The sequence below is a fragment of the Mirounga angustirostris genome, unplaced genomic scaffold (assembly GCF_029215605.1).
Source record: "Mirounga angustirostris isolate CCGP_5_RB_7025 unplaced genomic scaffold, mMirAng1.0.hap1 SCAF_4, whole genome shotgun sequence".
NCBI lineage: Eukaryota > Metazoa > Chordata > Mammalia > Carnivora > Phocidae > Mirounga > Mirounga angustirostris.
Window position 1 is genome coordinate 142,511,463 of NW_026991712.1, and position 20,788 is coordinate 142,532,250.

At 44.1% G+C, this 20,788-nt stretch overlaps 1 protein-coding gene across 18 annotated transcripts in view; it reads right to left on the reverse strand.

Annotated features, from left to right (window-relative positions):
• FGGY (FGGY carbohydrate kinase domain containing) overlaps positions 1–20,788 on the reverse strand; it is a 395,846-nt gene that overhangs the window by 162,399 nt on the left and 212,659 nt on the right. For all 18 annotated transcript variants that reach the window (XM_064589062.1, XM_054512850.2, XM_045897585.3 and 15 more), the window contains one exon: positions 14,248–14,351. In XM_064589062.1, coding sequence (XP_064445132.1) covers positions 14,248–14,351 — 104 coding nt within the window. The remainder of the gene's footprint in view (positions 1–14,247; positions 14,352–20,788) is intronic.

The following is a 20,788-nucleotide window of genomic DNA, read 5'->3' on the forward strand; positions in this document are numbered from 1 at the left end:
AAGTCATTTTATCATCACAAAAACTTCAATAAACAAGAAAATAAAGCCAACCCTTAAGGTTTCTCTCAAGCAGTCAGAACTAACCCACCTTCTAACTATCCCAAGCTCTGAAAAACATTTCCTTTCCTTTTACTGTAAAAGACATTTTGTGGACAGGTGATGTAATTTGAATAAGGTCCACAGATTAAAAAACGGAATCGTATCTGTGTTTATTTCCTGATAGGGTAACTGTATTATGGCTATATATGAGAATATTCTTGATTTTATAAAATACGTACTGAAGCATTTAGGAGTAAATGGGCATTATATCTGCAACCTACTCTCAAAATGATTCAGAAAAAACATTTATACATATAAAATACGGGTACAATGCTTATGCAAAATATTAGAAGAATCTAGGTGAAGGGTATACAGAATTCTTTGTTCTATTTTTGCAACTTTTCTGTAAGTCTGAGATCATTTTTTTAAAAAATTTTATGTATTTGAGAGAGAAAGCACGTGAGTGCAGGAGCAGGAATAGGGGCAGAGGGAAAAGCAGACCCCACTGAGCAGGACGCCCCAGGGGTTCAATCCCAGGACCCCGAGATCATCACCTGAGCAGAACATAGACACTTAACCTATTGAGCCATCCAGGTGCCCCTGAAATCATTTCTGAATAAAAAAATTAAAAATAAAGAAGGGGGGCCAGTTTCTTCTAAACACTGTAACTGTGTAGCATATGCCTCTTTCCAGGTCTCAGTTTCCCCCAGATTTTTCTGAAAGCAGAGCTCAAAGCTGGACCCAGTCCTGGGTAGGAAAGCAGGATACATTCCTGATACCATGTTAACATTTTCAAGGAATGGATATAAAAGTCAGGAGCCCGTCCAGACCTCACTTCCCACATGTCCCAGCTCTCAAATCTCTTCAACCTCAATTCCATCATCTCTTAGACGGAGAAATGTACTCTTGTGGGCCATTTTAGGTTACTACCTTCTAATGACTCTTTTTATTTAATCTGAATATATCAGTATTACCTTTTATTAGGATCTAAAACATGGCTACTACGTCTTTCTCTTTCTTAAATTAATCGTACATATCACAATAGTGAGGATTGGAATTGCTATATACAGACTGGCACAGAACCCCACGCATGGTCCACATGTAATAAATCCCATCTATGGGGGCACATGGGTGACTCAATCGGTTAAGCGTGTGCCTTTGGCTCAGGCCATGATCCTGGGGTCCTGGGATCAAGCCCCGCATCGGGCTCCCTGCTCAGCAGGGAGTCTGCTTCTCTCTCTCCCTCTGCAACACCCCCTGCTCATGTTCTCTCTCTCTCTCAAATAAATAAAATCTTATAAAAAAATCCTAGCTATTATTATTCTTAAGTATAAACCTATTCCTTGCTCATTTTTGAAATGCTGTCCCCAACAAATTCTTCTTTGCACACCAGACAGGAACCTGAGTAGCCTTTTCTTTTTTGAATATTTCTTTCTCTTTTTTAGATCCAAGATTTTACATCCTTAAATTTGGGGTTTGGTGTTTCATATCTATTTCATGGGGGATACAAATTATCTGCTGGTAGCGTATCTCTGGGGGTGAGCCCAATTATAAACTCTGTGTCGAGCACCTAGTGTGCCCTAGAGACAGAGCATGAAGCAGGCTTTTCCCCAACTGCTCACAGCGCTCCGGCTTATTGGGAAGACACGGGCCATGATAAACGCTGGGCTGGAGCTGCGCAGGAGGAGCTAGGAAGGTCCGCAGGGGCAAGGTTAACTAATGGTGGTAGAGGAAGAAGGGAGAGCCTTGCAGAGATGGCCTGAGCTGGATGGCACAGTGACCGAGGACACAGGCTTGAGGTCCCTGTGCTTCAGTACAACCTCAGCTCCACCCCTTGCTCTGTGTCCTTTCCAAGCCTCAGTTTACTCTTCTGAACACTGGAGATCATAACTCAATGAGAACCACCCCATACTTACTGGGAGCATCAAATACAGAAAATGCTCAATAAATGTGAATGGTAACAATGGTGATGATTCCGGTGATGACGGTACCCACCATGCAGAAGGGAGATGTAGCCACTCCAGGCAGAGAAAACACATGCTCATAGGCTGGGCAAAGGAGAGCACATGGACTTCTTTCCAGAAGAGCAAACAGAATTTTGTACCACATCTAAAGCAGTTCACGTACCAAGTTCTTCCCTGATTCATCTGATGGTAAAATCCGACGTGAACTGATCAAACTATTTAGAATCTATTTAACCTACTTGGTGTGAATATTCGTGAGTTTTGCTGTAGAAATACTAATGTGTTGTATTAGGGGTGCCACCCCAGACCTGTCCGGCAATGTCATATAACATACTGTCATACACCCAACATTAACTTTTACAAGTGTGGATATTGTCTGTTCTCAAACATCTTGGGCCCCATGGAATTCAGATAAGGATGTGTGAATGTACTTGCCAGACTATAGAGGAAAAGTGAGGGACAGTGAGGGATAAAGCTAGAGGTGGGTAGGGCCCAGATCATGTGAGATCTGCCGATGCCCTGCACTGGGACCGAGAGATTTTAATCAAGACCGTGAAGCCATCAGACTTAATACTGAGGAGAATCTTCACTGTGGTCTATCAGGGTAGTCAGGTCCATGTAAATTAGTGTCTTTCACATCACAGAAAAACAAATATACATATTAATAAAACAGGCCAATTTCTCTCAGGTTCTGTCTTCTTTTTCATAGGCCATTTCCCTAATTCCAGAGAACCTTAGCCATGTATCCCAAGGCCATAGTAAATCTCTCAGCTAGGAGTTACATGGAAACCTAAGGAAGTTTCAGTAAATTTTAACATGCAGGCAGATGATAGGTGCCCAAGTCAGGGAGGCTCCATGACTGGTCTAAGCCAAGCAGCACCTTCCAGCTAAATGTCCCCTTGACCTACAGAATCAAGACCCAGTCTTTTCCTGGCTTCACACAAGGCCGCAACCAATGGTTGAAAAGCCCACACATGAATTTGGCAACTGGATGTAGTGGATACTTTTCAATCAGTTTTATGTTTTTGCTTTTGGCCTGTTTCAAGCCATAATTCACTGAAAAACTCAGTTCTCAAGTGGGTGGAATTTTGTTACTGGATTGACCAAGGCTCTGTGTCAAGTGGGAAGAGTCTGTTGATCAAACAAAGAACTAAAGCCTTACTGAAGACTAGGTAGTTCACATGCTGGTTCTTCCTTTCACACATAGCCTATAAATCCACCAAAAAAAGTAAGTCAGGGTGCCTGGGTGGCTCAGTTGGTTAGGCGACTGCCTTCGGCTCAGGTCATGATCCTGGAGTCCCTGGATCGAGTCCCGCATCGGGCTCCCTGCTCCGCAGGGAATCTGCTTCTCCCTCTGACCCTCCCCCCTCTCATGTACTCGCTCGCTCTCATTCTCTCTCTCTCAAATAAATAAATAAAATCTTTTTATAAAAAAAAAAAGTAAGTCAAACTGGTATGTCATGATCTGGTCTTCAATGAACTTTTATGTATATCTAGTATACTGTATTTGGCTACCTAGTATGTTTCTGCCTGTCCTTCTATCCATCCATCAATCCAACATGTACTGGTCCCAAGCCACATGTCAGGTACTGTGCTAAGAGCAAGGAAATGGAAACCTACTGTTTTGAGATCTCTTTCTGTTCCCTCCCTAAGTAATAAAGGCTACATGCTGGTATCATTTCATAGTGTCACCAAAAAGATGCACACTACAATGTTCTCTTTCTCAAACATCACTAAACTCAGTTCTCTAGGGGCTTTAAAAATACATGGCAGGGGTGAATTTTATGTGAATGATCTTTCATTAAAACAGTGTTTTTTTTTTTTAATACATGACAGCATTGCAGTAACTTTCACCTCCTCTGGATTTAAGATTCCTATCTTTTTTTTTTTTTTTAATTGAATGTATCCTAAATCTTTAACAACATGGTCAAATGTCCATTTAGTTTTCCTTTTGAACATTTTTTTCTATTGGCAGTACGGAGCCACTGACTATTCATTAGGAAGAGACTTTCAGTCTCAATCCTATAGTCTTGACTGTTCAATAAATTTCTCATGGGTTTTCCTGGGATCTTCGGTTTCTTAGATGTTCTTGTTCCTCGTGCTCTAACACTGTTTAAGTGGAAGAAGAGAAATGACCCCTAACTTACAATGGCTCTGGGGGACAAAATATATGAAAATTTAATTAATATATGAAAAAAAAGAGGCCCTTGGAGCATAGAAGGGGAATTGGAGAGGGGAATGAGAAAAATAAGAGAAAATCAACAAGGTCAAACTACTAAAACTTCTGAACTAAATACACGTAAAACTAAGTGAACGGGAGCGTGTTGAGGTCCGTGGCGCAGTACCCAGTCCTTGGAGAGGGCTCTGGGAAGGCTGTCTTCAGCATCTTTTTCACGTGCAATGAGCCTCCGGAAAAGCACAGACACTCCCGTAACTGCTAGGTCGCCCTCAGCAGCCACACTACCAGAGTTACCCACACAGCAGATGAGTGATAAATGGGAAAAGGGGGAAAAAAAAATCAATGTGGTTTTCATTTCATGCTCTTCCAAACAAATATAAAAACATCTTCATGAGTTGGGAGGTTGGCCTCCTGTCTTCAAATTGCCTATTCAAGTACTTGACCACAGAGCAGCAGGAAAACAGGGAAGACTCATAAATACTCTCCTCCCCGGGGACGATGGTGACAAATGATGCTGTTTATTTTTATTGTTATCGTTAGACTGGTGGCCTCTTGAAAGGCAGTGATTTGAAAGCCCAGGAAGGAGGGAAAACAAGAGTACTGTGGTCTAGCTTTGATCCAAGCCTAACTTTGCACTTCTCATCAGGCTTTGGAAAAGATCTACCTTGTAATCACTCCACCCCCTGTTCCCGCAAAACACACATGCGCACGGCTAGCTCACCTTGCCGCCTGTATCTCATTGTTGTTCTGGGAGTTGAGAATATCAGCTTTGGAATCAAACAGCGGAGTTGCAAACTGATCTCTAGGGCTTACTAGCTATGTAACCTTTGTCTTTCTGACCCTCAGTGTGCATCTGTAAAGTGGGAGGATAATTCTGATAACTACATCAGGTTATTAGGGAGGTCTGATCAGATATTTACATTTCTTATCCCACAATAAGCATGCAGTACATATTAGTTGTGACTCCTACTGCTGCTAGTTTTATTGTTTTCCTCTGCTTCTTTGACCATTGTTCCCGGCAGGCTGCCGTCTTTGTGGAAAGCCAGGCTCAGGCCAATTGACAAAAGCCACCAGAAGCTTTTGTTTCTGACCTTCGGAGAGGCCTTGGGTCACCTGACCTTGCACTGTTCCTGGTCTTCCAGAAACATGGGGCCAGGCAGCCCTGCCAGGCTTTTATAGGAGTGGGATGGCTGGGTCATACAGTAGGTGTGACTTTGTAAGAAACTGCTAAGCTCTTTTCCAAAGCAGTTGTGCTGGTTCACGTCCCCACCAGCAGCGTGGAGGAGTTCCTGTCCCTACTTCCTCACCAAGACTGCAGCCAATCGAAAAGCGTGCAGTGGATCTCACTGTGATTGCAATTTGCATTCCCCTTCTAAGTAATGATGGGGAGCATCCTTTGCTCCTCTAACACTGGCCTGAGTGAAACAGTGCCCCGGGCCCAGGCCACACTCTGCTTTGGGGGAACTTCCTCCTCCCTGTGGTGAGGAAGCTGCAGAGCTGCACCAAGGCCATCACCCAAAGAGCAAGGCTCTAAGAACATGGCCCAGGTCTGATGGGGGGCATTGCTGTGGTTACAGTCCAGAGCCTCGGGCTCCTCAACTTTCTTTCCCCAAGAGAACAGACATCAGGCTGTAGAAGGACTCGGAGACAAAAGGTGCCCTGATGAGCTGCTGGGGGTAGGGGGGAGGAGTAGGGAGGGTCAGTTCTCCTCCTAAGGGTACAGGCTGGTGGGGAGGGTGGGCAGAGCACAGGACTGGAAAGTGCTGGAAGGCTGTCATGGTGGAGGAAAGGAGAGAAAGCAAGTATGGATCGTTCGTGTCTCCCAGGACTCACTAAGTAACACTGTTCAATGAAAAATCTTACTTCCCAGAGAGGCCAAATGAACACCCAGATATCTCTGGTAAAGTGGGGTGGGCAACAGACTGCCAGCAACTCACACATGAGGGGCTTCTTCCACTCAGGCCCCATTCAGCAGAGACAGATGATGAAAGGTGGATCAGGAAGAAGTAAGAAGACCCTCCAGAAAATCCAAGCACCTGCACACTTCTGGGGTGGTGGGGCAAATGGGTGGGAAGCAATCCAACCATGCAGTCACTAAGCATCTACTAAGCCCTAGCTCCCAACTGGACAGGATGGGCCAAGAGGGGCCACAGGAGACGCGGACCCTAGCAAGTCTGCTTCATCTGAGATACAAGTCGGTACCAGTAAAACACAAATAACAATAACTATTGGTCTGTGCTTGGGGCCAAAAGAAGAGAATAATAAACCACATCAGAATAGCTGGAGAATTAAGTTGGGCTAGAAGGAAATAAGTGAAAACTAACATTTATTGTATGTTATTTAAAATGATGATGATATAATTTCTATAGATTTATTTAGAACAGTGCCTGAATTATAGTAAGCACTATATAAGTGATTGCAGATACTACTGTTTTTAATTTTTTCTGATCTTCCTTTCTGTTTTTTCAACAAGCTTTGTCCAGGTGTAATTAGCATGCGCTAAGCTGCATATATTGACAGCGTCTCATTTGATGTCTTTTTTTTTTTTTTAAAGATTTTATTTATTTATTTATTCGACAGAGAGAGACACAGTGAGAGAGGGAACTCAAGCAGGGGGAGTGGGAGAGGGAGAAGCAGGCTTCCCACAGAGCAGGGAGCCCGATGCGGGGCTCGATCCCAGGACTCTGGGATCATAACCTGAGCTGAAGGCACACGCTTAACGACTGAGCCACCCAGGCGCCCCACATTTGGTAAGTCTTGACACAGCATACACCAGTGAAGACATTACCATAATCAAGGTAAACATCTCCATCAACCCCAAAGTTTCCTTGTGCCATCTGTGTTCTGCCTATCCTCCTGGCTGCCACCATACCTGCTCTCCTGCTGCAGGTGACCGCTCATCTGCTCTCGGTCATTATACTTTAGTCTGCATTACTTAGAATTTTAAATAAATGGAATCACATAGTCTGTACTTTTTTGGGGTTTGGTTTCTATCAGCATACTTACGTTGAGATCAATGCATGCTGTATCTTATATGAATAGTTCATTCCCTTTTATTGCTTAGTAGAAAACCATTATAATGGACATCCCAATAGGATATTCATCTAGTCACTGTCGATAGACATTTGGGCTGTTTCCAATGGAGGGCTATTACAAATAAAGGGGTTGTGAGCATCTCTGTACAAGTTTACAAGCAGACATAGGCTTTCATGAGCAGGATGGCTGGATCACATGGTAGGTGTACATTAACTCTGGAAGAAACTGCTAACCTCTTTTCCAAGGTGGTTGTGCCGTTTCACACCCCCACCAGCAGCGTGTAAGTTCCAGTCCCCACACCCTCGCCCCAAGACTGGCCATTCCAATAAGTGTGTATGTCACTGTGGTTTGGGTTTGCATGTTCCTAATGACGAATGATGGTGAGAATCTTCTCAGGTGCTTGTATTTCAAATCTTTTCTTTGGTGAGAGGTCTGCACCAACATTTGCTCATATTTTCATTGAGCCTGTTCTCCTTCTCCTCTGGACCTTTGCAAGAAGCTATTGAACTGAAAGGGAAGAGCGAGGACTCTGAGGTCAGTCCCCTAGAGGGCTTGAACATGGCATGACCCACTTAACTATTGTTTGCCTCACTCTTCTCACTTGGGAAATGAAGACAGTAATGGTGGCTATCTCCCAGAATTGTTGATTACATGACATAAAGGATTCAGCACAGTGCTGGGTACACTGTAGGTGCCTGATAGATGGTAGCAGCTAATACTATTGTCTGTCTCCTCATATTGACTGAGGCTGGGCCAGAGATGTTCAATGTCCTCCTTGTCCAGAACAGTGTAGAACTTCCCTAGCCTCAAATGCCAGGAGAAGCACTACCCTGAGCTTCGTGAGTATATGACCTGTCTCTTACTGCTCGCAGAACTACATCAACCCTCCCCTTGACAAACTGATGCCTGGCATATAGTCTATTTTCAATAAATGTGGTTGTGAGGCCCTGGGCCAACCTCCGTATGGATAGTCTCCTGGGAATGGTGGTGACTTAAGAGGGAGCAGGGCACTTCATGCACAGAACCCTAATTCTTTCATTGGCAGGTGTAACAGTGATCCTATTTGTACCATGAGGACTCCCTTCCCTGTCCACCTTTCTCAATGACCTCAGCCAATACCACTTGCTAAAGAGACTGAGATAGAGAAACTGGTCCTACCTGACTACTCTCTTCTTAGTGGTGATAACCTGCTAACAGAAGGTCATCTGTTCAAGACATGTGGCTATTCTCCCCACCTATGGTGCCCTCCTGATGGGCCTGCACATAACCACATCCCATCCAGACCTCAGAGGAAGTCACCAGCACAGTGTTGTAGACACAGAAGAGAAAAACAAAGTGAAGAGAGAGGACAGGGCATGTGGCCTGAAACTGGGCTGGCAGGAATTGTCCCAGTGGGATCAGGGAAATATCACATCCTATAGGAAAACTTCCTTGTCTACTCAAGACTTTGGGCAGGCCCTTCTCCCTATTCCCACCACACTCTGGTCATGCATTGACCATAGCAATTCCCATCTGTGCTGCAGTTGTCCCCTTCTTGTCTCTTTCTTTTTTTTTGTTTTTAAAGATTTTATTTATTTATTTGATAGAGAGAGACACAGCAAGAGAGGGAACACAAGCAGGGGGAGCGGGAGAGGGAGAAGCAGTCTTCCCCAAGGAGCAGGGAGCCAGATGCGGGGCTGGATCCCAGGACCCCGGAGATCATGACCTGAGCGGAAGGCAGACGCCTAACGACTGAGCCACCCAGGTACCCCTTCTTGTCTCTTTCTCAATGAAGGCAGGCATTCCATGTTCATCATATTGATCTTAATACCCTTAGCACTTAGCCAGGCAGGTACAAGAAAATGTTTCCATCATGAGTGAATGATTTAATGATTTAAAAATAAACTTTTAATTTTAGAATATTTTTAGATTACAGAAGACTTATGAAAATAGTACAGAGTCCCCATATACCCGACACCCAGATTCCCCTACCATTAATATCCCACATGAGGTACAAATATCACCATTACAGAGCGATACTGATATATCATTACTAAATGCCTTACTTTATTCAAATTTGCTAAGTTTTCACCTAATGTCCTTTTTTGTTCTAGGACCCCACCCACGACCCCACATTACATTTAGTTGTCCTATCTGTTTAGGTGATGATTCTTTAGACGTTGCTTTTTGATGACCTTCCCAGTTTTGAGGAGTACTGGTCAGGTATTTAATAGAAATTCCCTCAGTTTGGATTTGCTGATTTTTTTCTTAGGATCAGACTGTGGTTATGGGTTTTGAGGAGGATGATAAAGTGCCATTCTCATTAAATCATATCAACAGTACATATTATCAACACGGCTTATCACCGTTGATGTTGACCTTCGCCACCTGGCAGAGGTAGCGTTTGTCAGACTTCTCTGTAAAATTATACTTTTCCCCCCTTTTTCATACTGTCCGCTTAGAAAGAAAGTCACTAAGTGCAGCTCACCCTTAAGGATTGGGAAATTATGTTCCACCTCATTGATGGGGAAGTATTTATATAAATTATTTGGAATTCTTCTGCAGGAGAGATTTGTCTTATTCATTTAGTCATTTATGGACTCATGATATTTGTGTCATACTTTAGGTTATTATCCAGTACCACTTTATTTTGCTGTCCACATTGTTCCAGTCTTGGTCACTGGGGGCACCCTCAGTTGGCTCCTGATATATATATATATATTTTTGAGCATTTCCTCACTTTTTCTGGCACTATAAGATGCCCCAGGCTTATCTCCTCCATTTCCTGCTCCAGTCCTAGAATCAACCATTTCTCTAAGGAATCCTGGCTCTTTTTATTGTAGAAATATATTAGAAACCAAGATCTGGGTATCGGTGTGCTTGGAACAACTAGCTGCTGGGGTATTTTAGTTTCTAGATCCTCTCAACTGTCAGAGCTAGGAAATATATGTATGTTTACTAACCTACAGACATGTGTAGGTATACACACGTCTATAGATACTTGCATGTGTATCTATGTATAAACTAGATGAAGCTAAACATGAGTTCACTCTGATGCCTCTAATTCAAATCCATTACCAAATGGATCATTCTGGCCTTCAAGAATCATTTTTTAATAACAGCACTGTATTTGGTCTTTTATGCTGGGCATAGTGACAAGCCGTTTACAAAGATCACCCCATTTAATCCTCAAAACATCTTTATGGGTAAATACTATTGCTCACATTGAACAGATGAGAACACTGAGGGAGTAGAAGATGGAGTATCTGATCTAAATGCAGTACGTGGAGGGGCCAGCACAGGAGCCTACGTCCTTGGGATCGGCAGAGAACCACCATCCCCACAGTCATCTAAGTCCTTGCAAAAAACCTCAGTTCTGAGTGATTTAAGATGCAGATTAATTCCCAGCCCTCAACAACTAGTGTTCTGTTCACATCTTACCTCTTCAATACTTCTTCCACTTTCCAGGGTCCTTTCCTCATCTGACATGCTAACCGTAACACAGGTTGCCAAGTTACCGCTTGACTTGATGACCCCAGGAAAGGGGTGGTAGAGCAATGGCAAGGATCAGCTCCATCTGACCCCGTGACTTTTCAACCTCTGGCTAACCCCCGCTGTGTATTATCTTGGGTTTGGGGGACTTGGTAGTAATTAACTCTGAACAAGCAGCTCCGCTTTCATGGAGTTAAAAAAAGGAACAAATATTCTTTTTTCCTTGTTAATTAAATCACCTAAAGGAAGATAAATGTACAGCCCTCACTTGTATCTTCCAAAATATCAAAGGCCTGATTAGTAGGTCTTATGTTCAACCTCAAGCTTTTTTCCAGATTCCGGGAAGTAACAGGGACTGGGAGTAAGGAGCTTCTAAGTATTTATGAATAATTGCTTACTTGGACATTCACTCATTCATTCATTCATATCTAGAAAGAGGCAACCTGGATCAAGCATAAAATATTCTCAGGAATTTTGACTCAATCAATGTACTGAATCAGAAGCATCAGCAGTGCACAGACAGGAAGGAACAGAATCCTTTAGACCAGGTTGAACACCACTTTTTGAAAAGCCCAGAGCCCCTTCTGGTCCCTGTGTTCTGTTTGGTGAATTTTTCCTGACAGTTGGTGGTTTTACTTGCCAGAACCACAACAAAGGGGGTCCTTGAGTTTCCCTGGGAGTGCTTCCTTAGACCCGCACCTCCCCTAGACCTCACAAAGGTGTTATTGTTGCTGGCTCACTGGGCGCCCGGCACCTGAGCAAGATCAAAGGCACTTTCTGATGCCAGCATGACCACAGTCTCGCCCTCACCACATAACATTAAAGCTGATGATTAATCCCGTTGGCCCAAAAGGTCCCTTCCCACTCCCAAGTACAAAGCGGGATGGGGGTGGGGACTTTATTTCCAGCACAACACGACCATAATAAACTGGCATTTTATGGTCCTCATTCATTGCAACCAACTGCAGCTGCCCATCAAACTCGTTAAAGCCCCAACAGTTGCTTCATGTGAGCTTTATATGACACTAGGAAAGTGTACTAAGAATCTCCACCATTTCTGAGTGTCTGCTCTGTCCTAGATATATACGTGCACGATTCACACTAACCAGCAACACCGTGAGACTGGCCGAGCCACCCCCGATGGGATGGAGGAGGGACGTAAGATTCGGAAAAGTAGCTCACCTCTCAGGTCACAAGCCCAAAAAGTGCATGAGCAGGTGTTCAACCCACATCTGGATAGCTCTGAAGCCCAGGCTGTCTCCACTTCTTTGAGGGACATGACCATCGTGCACAACACAGCGAGGCACTGAGCGGGATGCGTTTGGGAATGAGACAGAGCTGGGTCTGAGTGCTCAGCTCCAGCTTAACAGCTAGTGACCCAGGGAACATTCTGGACTTTTCTATTCCTTAGCTGCCTGATTTGCAAAATGGATCCTGTAGGAAAAGGGAGTACCATCCCCATTAAGAGACAAGGAGAATGAGAAGTGGGGACACGACAAAGTCCCTCACAATCATTTGGATTTGCTTCTGCTCAGAAATCTGAATTGAGTGTAGTAAAATTGCCTGAAATTCAGATTTCACAGGAGAAACCAGATTAGAGGTGTCCCTGTGAAAATGGGGGTGATTTAAATAGGTTTCAGTTAGGGTTCAGTTAAGACAAGCTAACCAGTGTAGACTCGTGTCTAGGGAGATGAGTGTGGGCTGCCCGGCCGGGCACCCCCTGTGTGAGGAGGCCTGAGGCCTCTGCAGACCTCTGCCTTCAGGGATAGCTGTGCCCTACAAGAGGCCTGCTGAGGGGGTTTTAAAAACTCAGTTAAAGAAGTTCCACTTAAGATCTTGTCCACAGAAACAAGTAAAAGGAAAACGGGAGTGGACGCCTGGGTGCCTCAGCCGGTTAAGCATCTGCCTTCGGCTCGGGTCATGATACCAGGTACCTGGGATAGAGTACCGTATGGGGCTCCCTGCTCAGCGGGGAGCCTGCTTCTCCCTGTGCCTCTGCCTCTCCCTTTGCTCGTGCTCTCTCTCTCTCTCTCTCTCTCTCTCTCTCACACACACAAATAAATAAAATCTTAAAAAAAAAAAGAAAACTTTTTGTTTGTTTGTTTGTTTTTGATGGGGGGAAGGGGAGGATCAAGGGAATCTATGACCTTGGAATCTAACATAAACGTCCCCTCCGGAAAATGTGTCCCTAACCCAAAACCCTTCCCAGGCAGAGTTAGTCGCGGTCTCCTTTCTGCCCGACAGCACCAGCACAACTCATCAAGAGCTAACCACTGTGGTGTGCTTACTTCATGTGAAGCACATTGCAGTCTCATTTCATGCTCAGAACACTAGGAGCCGTGTACTAGAACTCTCCACATTTTGCAGATGAGGAATCTGAGGCCCAGAGGGGATAAATACCTCACCAGGGGGCCCATACTTAGTAAGCAGAAGAAGTAAAATTGGAAACCAATGGGGCTGGCTCTACCATCTCCATGAAATGGGAAGCTATGCACAGTGTTTGGCACATGGTAGATGCTCAGGATCACAGGTTCAGTCTGAATGGATATCCTGGGGCCTTGTACTGTTAATGCCAGCTATAATTGCGTCTCATCAGTGGCAGGACTTCTGTCACCCTTATGTCCCCAAGGTTTAGCACAGCTCCGGACACAAGAAGAGGGGATAAGTAAGTAAGTAAATGTATCACTATTTACTTAACCAAAATATTTAATGGTAAAAAAGGCTCACTGGTCCCTACTGTTACTTAACACAGTTTGACACGGCACATGATTCCCTCCATGGCTGCAGAGATTCTGCCCTGGACTGTGTCCACGCTAATCCTTGCCCACCTTCCCCCTCCTTCTCTCCCTCTCTCCCTCTATTTTACTCATCTGGGAAAAATCCAAGGAGTCGTCCATCTAAGTTTAACAGAGTAATGACTTTTAAATAAAAATATGGTAGAAATGGGTACTTATCGAAATGGAATGCTTTCAGACTCATGCATTTAAAGGGGATATAAATTTTAGGGCAGACACTAAATTTTAACTGCAATCTTGGAGAACGCCTTTCCACTAATTCATGGAGAAAAATTAACAGTGAAAATTGCTTATCAGTGTTCTTTTGAAGTCATGATATGCAGCCTGATTCTATAGATCATCAGGGCGCTCCCAGGGAGATAGATTTATATTGATCTGGAGAGAGCTCAGTGGCCAAGGAAAACAGACACCCCTTTGCACAGAAGACTCAGCAACCCATTAGGGACAGATCCGCCTGGGAGCAAGGCGTTGCCACCCTTGGATCCAATTTCACCCCTCACGCCTGGGCTCTCTGACCAGGGTGATGTCAAAGACAGTCTCAGACCTTTGCACACTTTTTAAGAATCTGGCCCCTGGAAAAAGAAAGATCCAGCAAGTCTAAGCACAGCTTTTGGGAGACGGGCTGGGCTTCTGGCTAGACAGCAGGCGGGCAGCAGGAAGGAAGGAACTGACAGGCAAAGGGGCCAGCAAGTCACATCTCCTCTTAGGCTTCCCTTCCCCCCACCAAGGGGTGGTGGCCCTGCCCCCTGCCCAGCAGACTCACCCCCATGTGACAAGAAGACGTTCCACAGATGACAGCCAGCCGTGACGTCATTGGCTGTCCCTCACAGGCGAGGCCGTACCCTCTCACATCTGCTCCAATCACTCCTGTGAGAAAGCAAAACAAAACAAAACCCTCTTAAAAAAATGCTAAAATAAAGAATGAGAAAAGAAAGCTAAGAACAAGCATAGGACACTCCTTTATACAGCCAAACACTGAGAGAGCGTTCCTGTGCAGGCCAGTCTCAGATGGAAAGCAAGAGAACATACCTGCCTGCCATGGGGAAACTAGGTAACTCGTGCTGTCCTTGCTTAATCTGGTCAGTGTACAGCATCTAACCATTGTAGGAATCACAGTAACTGTAGCCAGAGTAATAAAAGCATCGGCCATCCGTGATTCTGCGCTCAGAAAATACCACGCACTGTGCTGAGTATTTACGTGCACAACCTCCCTTTCTATTAACCCTGTCAAGTCCCTACTGTTAGTGCCACACCCCTCGGTGGAGAAACCGAGGCACACAGAGGTTGAGTGACCCAACCAAGGTCACACTGCTAGTTAAGGGCAGAGCTGAATGGGATCTGGCTTAACACATCCCATTTCAATCCCAAAGAAGGCAACTGAGCTGTGTGATGACTGAATCTTTTTGGCATCTCTAGGTCCCCATTCTTACTACTACTTATCACAGAACCCTTGGTGTAAAGGACAGGGTGACTGACAGTGAGTTTCTGTTCAAAGAATGTGCGATAATGGAGACTTTCCCGTAAATGGTATAAGCTCGGGCTTCTTCTGCACAGACTGTATTTGTTGATACTTGCTGGATAAATGAAGTTATAAATGTGATGACAGAGCTAAAAGGACTATTTAGATCCTAGAATGGTCCATCATTTATTCAAATGTCCAACAAGCATCTTCTATGCACAAAACTATACAGCAGGTGTCGTGAAGTGGGAGCGGCAAACATGCCAACATTCCTCACTACAACACAGGCCGGGGGGCAGCATGCGGGGGCAGGGTGGAGATGGGGCTCCGGTGGACCTCCCCATCTCCACGCAGCACCAGCCTCGCCCCCACTCCCCACTCTCTTTCCCACTTCAAGACCTTTGCACTTGTTCTTGCCTCTATCTGAAATGCCATTCCCCAACCTCTTTGCCAGGTTACCTCCTATCTATTCCTCACTCCAATGTTATTTTCTCATGCGGCTTCCCTGGTCCTCCAGGAAAGATGGGAGTCTCCCTGTTCAGTATTCAAACACACCCCTGAACTTCCCTAGCACACAAGATAGTGTTTTGTTTTGTTTTTTTAATTTAAATACAAGTAGCCAACATAATAGCACATCATTAGTCTCAATGCAGAGTTCAATAATTCTTCAGTTGCATATAACACCCAGTGCTCTTCACATCATGTGCCCTCCTTAATGCCCATCACCCAGGTACCCCACTCCCCCCGACCTCCCCTCCAGCAACCCTCAGTTTGTTTCCTATAGTTAAGAGTCTCTCATGGTTTTTCTCCCTCTCTGATGACTTCCCAATTTTCCCTTCCTTCTCTTATGATCCTTTGTGCTGTTTCTTATATTGCATGAGTGAAACCATATAATTTGATTTACTTATTTTGCTCAGCATAATACCTTCCAGTTCCATCCATGTCAATGTAAATGGTTAAGATTTCATCCTTTCTGATGGCTGAGTAATATTCCACTGTGTGTGTGTATGTACCACATCTTCTTTATCCAGTCATCTGTCAATGGACATCTGGGCTCTTTCCATAGTTTGGCTATTGTAGACCTTGCTGCTATGTACATTGGGGTGCAGGTGCCCCTTCAGATCACTACATTTGTATCTTTGGGGTAAATACTTAATAGTGCAATTGCCTGGTTGTAGGGTAGCTCTATTTTCAACTTCTTGAGGAACCTCCATACTGTTTTCCAGAGTGGCTATACCAGCTTGCATTCCCAACAGCAGTGTAAGAGGGTTCCCCTTTTTCCACATCCTCGCCAACATCTGTTGTTTCCTGTCTTGTTCATTTTAGCCATTCTGACTGGTGTGAGGTGGTATCTCATTGTGGTTTTGATCTGTATTTCCCTGATGCCGAGTGGTGTTGAGCATTTTTTCATGTGTCTGTTGGCCATCTGGATGTCTCCTATGGAGAAATGTCTGTTCATGTCTTCTGCCCATTTCTTGATGGATTACTTGTTTTTTGGGTGTTGAGTTTGATTAAGTTCTTTAGATCATGGATACTAGCCCTTTATCTGATATGTCATTTGCAAATATCTTCTCCCATTCTATAGGTTGCCTTTTAGTTTTTTTGACTGTTTCCTTTGCTGTGCAGAAGGTTTTTTATCTTGGTGAAGTCCCAGTAGTTTATTTTTGCTTTTGTTTCCCTTGCCTTTGGAGACGTGTCTATCAAGAAGTTGCTGCGGCCGAGGTCAGAGAGGTTGCTGCCTGTGTTCTCCTCTAGGATTTTTATGGATTCCTGTCTCAATAGGTCTTTCATCCATTGTGAGTTTATCTTTGTGTATGGTGTAAGAAGATGGTCAAATTTCATTCATCTAGATGTGGTTGTCCAATTTTATTGGATGCACCATTTATTGAAGAGACTGTCCATTGGATGTTCTTTCCTGCTTTGTCGAAGACTGGTTGATCATAGAGTTGAGGGTCCATTTCTGGGTTCTCTATTCTGTTCCATTGATCTATGTGTCTGTTTTTGTGCCAATACCATACTGTCTTGATGATTATAGCTTTGTAACAGAGCTTGAAGTCTTGCATTGTGATGCCACCAGCTTTGGTTTTCTTTTTCAACATTCCTCTGGCTATTCGGGGTCTTTTCTGATTCCATACAAATTTTAAGATTATTTGTTCCAGCTCTGTGAAAAGTGTCGATGATATTTTGATAGGGATTGCACTGAATGTGTACATTGCTCTGGGTAGCATAGACATTTTAATAATATTTATTCTTCCAATTCACAAGCATGGAATGTTTTTCCATTTCTTTGTGTCTTCCATGATTTCTTTCATAAGTGTTCTATAGTTTTTAACCAACTGAGCCACCCAGGCGCCCAGTGTTCTATAGTTTTTAGAGTACAGATCCTTTGCCTCTTTGGTTAGGTTTATTCCTAGGTATCTTAATGGCTTTTGATACAATGGGATTGATTCCTTAATTTCTCTTTCTTCTGTCTCATTGTTAGTGTATAGATATGCTACTAATTTCTTTGCATTGATTTTATATCCTGTCTCATTACTGAATTCTTGTATGAGTTCTAGCAATTTGGGGGTGGAGTCTTTTGGGTTTTCCACACAGAGTATCATGTCATCTGCAAAGAGTAAGAGTTTGACTTCTTCTTTGCCAATTTGAATGCCTTTATTTCTTTTTGTTGTCTGATTGCTCAGGCTAGGACTTCTAGTACTATGTTGAACAGCAGTGGTGAGAGTGGGCATCCCTGTTGTGTTCCTGACCTTAGGGGAAAGCTCTCAGTTTTTCCCCATTGAGAATGATACTCGCTGTGGGCTTTTCATAGATGGATTTTATGATATTGAAGTATGTTCCCTCTATCCCTACATCGTAGAGAGTTTCAATCAAGAAAGGATGCTGTATTTTGTCAAATGCTTTTTCTACATCAGTTGAGAGGATCATATGGTTCTTGGCCTTTCTTTTATTAATGTGATGTATCACGTTGATTGATCTGTGAATGTTGAACCACCCTTGAAGTCCAGGAATAAATCCCATTTGGTTGTGGTGAAGAATCCTTTTAATGCACTGTTGGATCCTATTGGCTAGTATCTTGGTGAGAATTTTAGCATCTATGTTCTTCAGGGATATTGATCTATAATTCTCTTTCTTGGTGGGATCTTTGTCTCATTGTGGGATCAAGTTAATGCTGGCCTCATGGAACGAATTTAGAAGTTTTCCTACCCTTTCTATTTTTTGAAACAGCTTCAGAAGAATAGGTATTAGACACTGGTGGTTTTAAAAACCCTACACTGCCTGCCTCTTCTTCTATAATAAAAGCTTCTGGAAGCTGACACTTTCTTATCCACATGCTTAGAAGCCCAGCCCCTACACAGATGCTAGTGCAGAGCAGGAGGCAAAAGTACCAATGCAGGGGGATGCAAGGATAAGGAAGATGACTCCCTGTCCTTGGGGTGCTCCCAGTCTGGTAGGAGGGAAAGAGAACCCTAAAGGAGCACTTCTCTGAGGGGGGTCAGGATAGGATGGAAGCATGGGGACCACAGGAGCAGCTGAGCTCAATCGGTAGGGGTTCAGGGAGGTTTCCCCAGGAGGTGGGTCAATGCTGTGTTCTGCAGGAATTGGCCAGGGGAAAGGCAGGGTAGGAGTGCCTCCTCAGAACATAAATCCCCAGATATTGACAGCATTGGCTGCTCAGCAAGCAGGCCTTTCCAGAAATCAGGATCTCGAGGGCCAAGGAGAGGCTCTTACATTCCAACAACTTTCTAGGTTTTTCCAAGGCTTTTTCCAAATTCTACCTCCCTAAGCACAGCAACTTGAAAACCTGGGCCATTGTTCAGCAGCGGGGGGAAGACTCTTTCAAACTTTCTATGGTGATTATCACCGCAGTGAGGTCCCAGCAACTGAGTGATTGAGGTCTGAGACGGAGCCTGTAAGAGTCCTGGGCCTATTGGCTTTTATCAAGTCCCCTGCTCTGCTCAGTACTGTGGGTTCCTGCAGACTGCAGTTCAACATCAGCCAGGAGATGTGAAGGCTGCAGAAAGTAGAGAAGCAGAGTGTGTCTCCTTCTCCTGTTTGACTTCAGCTCTGCTGACAGGGCTGCATGGCTCTGACATCTCCTGACACCCTTGGACTCTGGTAACCCCCTCCTTCCTTTGTCTCTCCTGCCTAGGGGTAGAAACAGCTTCCATTTTGCTGATCGCTGGCTTGCTTCACAGGGATATATCCCGTCTTGGCGCCTTCATTATTTGGGTCACCAATTTTCTGTACTAAATTCCCTGTTTTTTAAATACTTAGGGCAGTTTAGATTTTTCTAAGCGGGCCCTGAGTGATACAGCTCCCCATCCAGGGCACAAAGGCTTTCATAGGAAGAAACCCTAGACATGAGCTAGTATTAACTGAGTTGGTTTTGCACATGCTCTCTCCATACCTGTCTCATTTTATTCTTACAACCACTGAATGTGACTGATACTGTTATCATCCTCATTTCAGAGAAGAGGAAACTGAAGCTTACAAATGAGGGGTAACTTAACCACATTCACACAGCTCACAAGAAGCAGGGCTTGGATTCATATCCAGGTAGCCTGATTTCAAACTGTTGGTTCTTAGGTTGTTCTCCAAGGTAAAAACCCAATAACCATGTGGCTGATATTTACTTAGCTGTAGATCTCAAAATACTGGGGTCTTAAAGATACTGATCCTGAGATCCCTGACAGAAGAGGGTTCAGCCACTGCTGGCCCACAGTGTTATAAATAAGTTCAGGGAATTTCTGATGATGACCCATATTTACAGACCCCACATATATAAAGCACAGGCAAAGCCTATCTCACAGGGTTTCAAATGGGAAAGTGAGAAAAAAATAAGTCTTTAGCGTTTCCTTATTTCTTCTCCAGTAGACTCATTGTTGATATATCTAGGCTTGGAATCTGAGGAGTAGGGCATTGTAATGGGAGAAGAGTGGAATTTGGAGACAGGAAGACCAGCTATAAAACGAAGACAACAGCAGTATCATAGGGTTGCTTGGATACTGAGATTTCAAAAATAAAAGTTTGATTAATGGTAGCTATATCTCCATCACCACTACCAGAATGACCCTCACCACTAGCACCATCATCAGCATCAACATCAACTGAATTATTTCTCAAGAGACAGTTGTATTCTTTCTTCCTTTCTAGCAACCGTACCAGACATCTAAGACAGGCTGAGTACTGTGCTAAGCTCTTTAAATATTATCTCATTTAATTTCCACAACGTCCATATTCTTCCCCCTCCTTAACAGATGCAGAAGGAAAGGATCAGAGTGTTCAAGTGACATGCCCAAGGAACATGATGCAGATAGAAGAAGGAGTGTCAGGACTGGACCTTGTCCTGTCTGATTCCAAAGCCCATGCTCCTTCTACACTCCTTCAGTTTTTGATGTTATATTGTCTTATGTAAGGGGAATACATATTTAAGTATCAGCACACCACAGAACCTTGGTAAGAGCCATGGGTTCAGAGTCAGAAAATCTGAGTTTTACCCCCAATTCTGCCATACTACATCAAAGTTTGGACCGCTCCTCCACATCCACAGTGTATGTGAAGACATGGGTCACAAATGGAGATCCCTTCTCAGATACTCTCAGTACACAGTAGACTTGTGTATTGTGCTTCAAATATTGTGTGTTGGTGTTTCTTCAAAAAACCAAGTAAAGTGTCTGCTTTCCTAGAAACAGGAAGGCAGAAAAACGCCTCCCTAAGTCCTACATTCTCGAGCTCTGAGATGTCAATCACCTCAGGTCAGGCTCATCTAACACGGGCGAGAGGCAGGGCGTGTCCAGATTCCCCTCAGGAGAGGCTCTCTAGCCCCGCTTCATGTCCACCC